Source organism: Cibotium barometz, chromosome 22 (assembly GCF_041138505.1).
Source record: "Cibotium barometz isolate CiBa-2024 chromosome 22, ASM4113850v1, whole genome shotgun sequence".
Taxonomy (NCBI): Eukaryota; Viridiplantae; Streptophyta; class Polypodiopsida; order Cyatheales; family Cibotiaceae; genus Cibotium; species Cibotium barometz.
This window is the reverse complement of record NC_141067.1, coordinates 788,467-795,758: the sequence shown is the minus strand read 5'-3', so window position 1 is coordinate 795,758 and position 7,292 is coordinate 788,467. Positions and strand designations below refer to the sequence as shown.

Here is a 7,292-nt window from a genome sequence, read left to right as displayed (position 1 = left end):
CTCAGGCTCCGGAAAGTGGAAATGCAACTTTTGTGCTGATAAGCACCATGGCAGTCTCACCAGGTTGAAGGCACATTTCTCACAAACAAAGGGTTTCGGCATTGGGCCATGTAAGCATGTGCCACAAGAAATCTATGATAGCCTCAAGGCTTGGAAGGCCATGCAGCTAGGTATCCCCCTTGAGGATATCCCCAATCTGGGAGAGCCTGAAGCACGTCAAAGTGTCTCCAAGAGGACTCGCAGTATCAGAGAGGAAGATACCAGTGGTGATGTTGCAGGTGGTGTTGCAGGTGGTTCTAGCTCGGCACCTCGAGCCAAAAGAACTAGTCTTCCAGTGTTCAAGAAAGGACATGTACAGGCAGGGATGCAAAAGGCTGCCATGAAAGAGGCAACGAGGGAGTTGATGAAGTTGTTTATTCAATGTGGATTATCCTTCCACATTGTCAGGACTCCTCGATGGAAGAAGGCAATGAGAGCTATCTCCCGCATTGGGTGTGAGTGGGATGGCCCCTCCTATGAGACATTGCGCACTACTGAGCTTCGCAAGGAGCAACTGGCTGTGGAGATGGAGATGGAGCCTCTCAAGGCCACTTGGGCAAAGTATGGTTGTACTTTGCTTTGTGATGGATGGACAGATGCGCGGAAGAGAAATGTGTACAACATTCTTGTGTCCTCCTGCAAAGGCACAATGTTCATTCGTGCCATAGATGCATCGGTGCCAGGGCTAGTGGTTACAGGGGAGTTCATTATGTCCCACATGCGCCAGGCAATCAATGAAATTGGGCCTGATAACATTGTGCAGGTGATCACGGACAATGGGTCCAATTGTGTATCCATGGGCAGGATGTTAGAGGAGGAGTTCCCCAAGATTGTGTGGACACCTTGTGCAGCACACAGCCTTGACTTGATGATTGAGGATGTGGGAAAGCTTGATTGGGTGAGCCATGTATTTTCAGCTGCATCTACCATGGTGAACTTTGTCACAAAGAGGCCAAAGGTTTTGAGCATGTACAGGGCCAATAGTGATCTTGAGCTTCTAAAGCCCTCCAAAACTCGGTTTGCATATATGTTTATTGTGGTGGAGAGACTAGTGAGAGTGCGACATGGCTTATTACGCACAGTTGTGTGTCGTGAATGGACAGCATGGGAGGACAAGGATGAGCCCAAGTCTATAGCATTCTCTCGTATGGTCATGAGAGATACTTGGTGGCAGGATGCAGAGGGACTTGTGAAGGCACTTCAGCCCATGTATAGTGTCCTTCGGCTCACAGACATGGAGGGAAGTACCATTGGGTTGCTTTATGAGTTCATGGACAGAATTGGTGAAGCTCTCAATGATTTCACTACCTTGTCGCATGACAGGTGCTCACCCTTGGGCTTTAACTTTAGTCTTTGAGTTATTTTATAAATCTTGATCTCTTATGTGTGTCACATGTTACATGCAGAGTTCAAGATATTAAGGAGATCTGGAATCGGCGTTGGGATTGGTTTCATAGGCCAATCCATGCTGTTGCTCACATTTTGCATCCCCTTTGGAGGAATGAGGAGCAATACCTCAATGAGGAGCTAGAGTCAGGATGGATCGAGTACATTACCAAGTTGGTGGGAGTGGGAGGTGATATACAGCTGATGAGAAAGCTCGAGGATGAGGAGCTCATTTACCGCAACGGTAGCCATATGTTTGGGCGAGCTACTGCATTGCTCAGGGAGACACAGTTGGAGCCAGTGTCTTGGTGGGAGAAATACGGTATTGGGACACCCAACTTGGTAAGGTTTCTTGATTCTTGAATCTTGTATCTTTGTCTCGTGAGTCCTATTCTTTCAAAATCCACATTCAAATGCTACTGTCTTTTTGACTCTAACGTAACATTCTTTTTTGTGCAATGTAGAGACGGATTGCACTGAGAGTTCTCTCCCAGGATTGCAGTTCAGGGCCTTGTGAGAGAAACTGGAGTACATGGGCTCTTTTTCACACGAAAAAGAGAAATAGACTGTCCTCAGCACAGTTGGAGAGGCTTGTCTTTTGTCATTGCAATCTCCGATTGCTAGAACAAAAGGGTCATCCCATTGAGCCTCGCCAAGTGAATCCAGACAAGATTGATATCATGAAGTGCAAGGAGATTCCCGACATTCCTCAGGAGGAGAGAGACATCTATTCTATGCTCTATGAGGAGATCATGGCTCCGGCTCGCACTACACGATCTTCTCGAGAGGCTAGTACTAGTGGTGCACCTGCACCTCTAGAGGATGAGGCCTTTGAGGACTCGGCTACCGGCAGTGACCTTGAGAGTGAGGCTGCAGAGGCAGAAGATGCAGATGAGGATGAGCATGAGGATGCAGATAGTAGCTAGCAGCTGCCAGTATCATTTTATTTGGATTTTGGACATGTTATTTAGTTTGAACTTTGGACATGTTATTTATTTTGATCTTGGATTTAGAGTCATGACTCATGAATCATCACCCACGTGGTGATGCTTTTTGATTTTTGTTTAGTCATCAGTGATCACCCACGTGATTTGTGATATCATCATATCTTACATGTATTCTGTTTTTATTGAAATGAATTCAATGTGGTCTCTTAAAAGTTCTGTCAATATTTTTTTCTTTTGTATATTTCAAGTAAAAAATATACATGTTTTTTCTGTTTTGTATGAAACGTTTTTTTACCCGTTTCTTACCTTTTATGAAACGTTTCAAAACGTATGAAACCCGTTTCATACCTGCCGTTTCTGAAACGCCTGGCAACTATGTACAGGTGCCAACATTAATTGGCATAAATCTATCGGATTTGGGTCAGTGACTCCCCACAGACAGATTGGGGCTTAGATGTGGGGTTTACTTGGATTGAGAGAGGATGTACTGCCAGGTACCTTGGCTGTCAGGTTGGCATTGACATTTCCCCAGCACAGTAGTTTGCACTTGTCCTCATGAGCATTAAGAGAAAACTTCAGCATTGGAGCAGGAAGCTTGATCTGGCATCCAGAGTGTTGGTGGTTAACCAAGTGCTGCTGGCCACGGCCTGGTTCATCACCTCGTGTTGGGTTTTTCATAGAGGATGCATTGACCAACTTCGGTGCCTCATTATAGGAACTTTTTGTGGTCAGGGTTGGATGGCACTGCACACACCCGGGCTAGAGTTGCATGGGAGACCATTATCAGACCTAAGCATGAGGGGAGATTGAATATCATTGACCTAGAGGTGCAGTGTAAGGCATTGCTTTGCAAGTTGATTGTTGGAGGATTTCTTCCTGGCACTGAGCCTTGTAAGGACTTTCTCATGCAACAGGTTATGAGATGCACTCCAGTCAGGGGTGGCGACCGGCTCTACAGCTCACGGTTCATCTTTTTTGAGGTAGATCACCGCCCCCCCTCCTCCCCTTTGGTTAGGTCCCTTCTTCGGGCCTGGGAGTGCGTGAGAAGTTTTCTAGTTCATATACCTCCTCAGTCAATTGAGGAGGCTTACACAGACAACCTATTTTGTGGAATGATTTGATTGTGGATGAGCATGGTAGATCTAGGTGAAGTCATGCTGAAGTCCTGAGAATCCCACTGTAACAGGTGATCTAGGTTGAAAACTATACATAAGCATGAAAGGACTGAAACCTGTACTCGTATGCTTAGTACTGTTATATGCAAATTCTAACATAGGAAGATAATCCTCCATGAACTCTGTCTTTTGGATACATATGCTCAAAGCATATCCTCCAAAATCTGATTCACTCTTTCAGTCTGGCCATCAGATCGAGGATAATCTAAGGAACTCAAATTCAAAGTTGTTTCCAACTTCTCAAAAACAAGTTTCCAAAAATCACTCGTAAACTCAGAGTCTCTATCACTAACTATGTCCTGCGGCGGTAACCCATACAGTCTAAACGATTGCTCGATAAACTGCCTTGCTAATTGCGTAGCTGTAATAGTCTTCCGGGTCGGTAAAAATCTAGCCACAACCCAAATAGAATCGTGGCCTTGATGCGTTCTTAGCAATCCGGTAATAAAATCCATGGAAATACTTTCCCAATTATTACCTGGGATTTGCAAAGGATGCAACAACCCAGCCTGTCTAAAGCATTCAACTTTATTAGCTTGACAAACTTGACACTAATCTTCTACATACCATTTCAGCTTTGGCTAATAAAAAGTGTGTTTCACTAACGATAATGTCCTGTGTACCCCACGGTGTCCAGCAGAAGGGGCGTCGTGACACTCCTTAAGAATCTTGGACCTAATGTCCGGGATCTATGGTACACAAATTTTGTCATTACGGAATAGTAAACCATTCCGAATCATCCACTAGCCTCCTGCAGCCTGAATGGTAGGCTGTTCAGTCATTGAGTCTTGGTCAATCAATGAGCTCTTGTCCTGGATCTCCTGCCAAAATGGACCAAAATAACTATCAGTCCTGCAAAGCCCTCTCAATGATTGAAATAAGTCAGTAGAAATCTCGATGAACGACAAAGTATTCACCTCTCTAATTCGACTAAGCGCATCTGCAACACTATTCATGGACCCTTTTCGATAACGAATCTCAAAATCAAAATCTTGCATTAACTCAGCCCAACGAGCTTTTCTTCCTCTCAAATCATCCGCATCACACACATACTTGATTGACTCAATACCACAATCTTGGAGCCATATAAAAAATGTCTCCAAATCTTGAGAGCATGAATCACAGCATAAAGCTCCTTCTCAAGGGTTGGCCAACGAGATTAAGTGTCGTCTAGCTTTTTACTTTCAAAAGCAACAGGTCTACCATCTTGAAATAGAGCAGCCCCGATGACAGTCACTAGCATCAGTTTCAAGAACATAAGGCCGACTAGGATCGGGTAATGCTAAGATAGGTGCTTCCTTGACTTTATCTTTCAAAAGTCTGAAGGTCATACCCAGATTGTTATTCCAAGTGATAGGCTAATTTGACTTACGTCCACGACCTTTCAACAAGTCGGTCATTGGTAGTGTGAGCTGAGAGTACTCCCGCACAGATTTCCGAAGAAAAACAACAAAATCGAGAAAAGAACGAAGTTGTTTCACTGTTTGCGGTATAGGCCAGTCCAGAACCTTCTGAACTCGGTCATAGTCAATGCTCAATCCATCTCTAGTGATCTTGTGTCCCAAGTAAATGATGTTTGTCGTTAAAAACTCACATTTACTTAATTTAGCATATAGTCGATTCTATCTTAAAATAGATAAGACAATCGTGAGGTGTCTAATATGATTCTCAAGAGTACGACTATATATCAAAATATCATCCAGGAACACAACCACAAATTTTTCCAAATGTTCACGAAAAAGATCGTTCATCATTTGCTGGAAAGTGGCTGGAGCATTGGTTAACCCAAAGGTAATACGAGAAACTCGTAATGGCCATACCTAGTCCGAAAGGCGGTTCTTTCGACATGCCTTTCATGAATACGTATCTGGTGATAACCAGTACGTAAATCTATCTTCGTGAAATATTTCGCTCTTGCTAACCGGTCAATCAGGTCATCTGATCTAGGGAGAGGATAACGGTTCTTAATTGTCAGTTTGTTCAATCTCTTGTAATCTATACACATTCTCCAGGTGTTGTTCTTCTTTCTCCTAAGCATTACAGATGCACCCCAAGGTGACTTACTTGGACGGATCTAGCCCATCCTCAAATAATCTTCGAGTTGTTTAGCCAACTCATTTTCCTCAGCTTGGCTCATCCTGTAAGGTGGAATACTAACAGGATGAGCACTAGGGATCAGGTCAATACGATGATCTACTCCCCTTTCAGGTGGTAAGTCCGATGGCAGTTCCTTAGGAAATACATCTTGAAATGAATCAAGTATCTTCTGTAATTCTTTGCTTTCAAATACACTTAATTCATTGACATCCATAGAAGGTATGAGAAATGAAGAAAGTGGAATCAATACACAATGGAAAGCGGTATACAAAGAAGAATCCATTATATTTCCAAAATCAACTGTATTTACAAGAGGTCCCTGAGAGGGATGTATACAATCATCTAAGATACTAAACTGGGTGTTGCTATGTTGAAAAGAAAAATATGACTAGACCAATCTATCTGGACTTGAAGAGTCTTAAACCACTCAATCCCTAATAACAAGTCTACATATTCTAGGTGCATGATATAGCATTCCAGAGTATCTTTGTAGTTCTGAATCCGGATTGGTAGCATCTCCACCTTTCGATCCCATACTTGCCGACCCGCAAGTAGGCGTACCTCATAGGTATGATCGCTGGGTGACGTATCAAGACTCAATTTCTGCACAAGTTTGTAGTTAACAAAGTTATGTGAGCTGCCAGGGTCTAGAAGAATGTGGATTCTATGGCCATTCACTTCTCCATAAACTCGGAGAAGATCATGCAAGCCAAAAACTTTAGAGTTGAACAGACAATCAGAACATGTACTAGGGCGAGAAAGTACAGTAACTGACGTATCTGTCAAAGACAACTGGTTAGCTGCCTTTGGCTTGGGTCCTGCATTGGTCTTTGCACCCTTTTGCTTCGCGCACTTGTTACGCATGTGTCCTTTTCCTTTGCAGATGAAACAACGTCCCTCCTTCTTGAGCTTCAAAGCCTTAAGGAGTCGTTTCTTCTTCGCTGGTGTCGAACTGGAATTCTTCGAAGATTGATCCGAAGACTTTCCTTCAGTCGTGTTAGCCATTGGTGCAGAGAACTTTCTTTTATGCTTGTTTCCTTGCTCGGTAACGGGTTGACTTGGAAGAGACCATTGTATCATCATAGATACGAGCTGAATGAATGGCCTCGTCCAAAGTTTTGCATTTGTTATTTTTAACCTGTAAACGATATGAGTCTGGTAAACCGGCTACGAGGAATCCCAAAAGAGCTGTGGGATCCATCTTTGTAGCTTTCATCTGCAAGTCCCTAAACTTCTGGAGATAGACCTCATAAGTGAGGTGCTGCGAGGTCATGGTCAAAGCTGTAAACCGGGCTACAACATCATAATCATCCTCTTTCTTGAGGAATTCCTTCTTGAAGACGTCTTCAAATTCTCCCCAAGTCGTTGGCTTAGGGTTGAGTTCCTTCCACCAAAGCAAAGCTTTGCCTGAGAGGAAACCTGCTGCTAACTGAATCTTTTTTCCATCATCATATGGATGAAACTGAAAATGGACTTGCCACTTATGTAGCCAAGTGTCCACTATCTCCTTGATACGCTGCTTTTGCTCGCCCCCGAACTGTTCTGGAGTAATGTTGGGGCCTAAAGCAGAGGCCAAGGTATCCATACCCGAAAGAGTAGATAGGGTAGTGGTCAAAAGAGAGATGGAGTTCTGCAAAGCTTGCATCTG

At 43.7% G+C, this 7,292-nt stretch overlaps 1 protein-coding gene across 1 annotated transcript; it reads left to right on the top strand.

Annotated features, from left to right (window-relative positions):
- The first annotated feature begins 1,661 nt into the window (after positions 1 to 1,661).
- LOC147626140 (uncharacterized) lies at positions 1,662 to 2,749 on the top strand. Its single transcript, XM_086816245.1, has 2 exons — positions 1,662 to 1,767; positions 1,890 to 2,749. Exons 1-2 carry the CDS (start codon positions 1,678 to 1,680, stop codon positions 2,349 to 2,351), a joined length of 552 nt encoding a protein of 183 aa, XP_086672371.1. The 5' UTR covers positions 1,662 to 1,677; the 3' UTR covers positions 2,352 to 2,749.
- Positions 2,750 to 7,292: the final 4,543 nt, after the last annotated feature.

What these genes read in the sequence shown, in the direction of transcription:
- LOC147626140 (XM_086816245.1), top strand. Translation starts at nt 1,678, where the DNA reads ATGTTTGGGCGAGCTACTGCATTGCTCAGGGAGACACAGTTGGAGCCA. An exon ending in GTATTGGGACACCCAACTTG is followed by an intron (nt 1,768 to 1,889) that starts GTAAGGTTTCTT and finishes TGTGCAATGTAG; the next exon opens with AGACGGATTGCACTGAGAGT.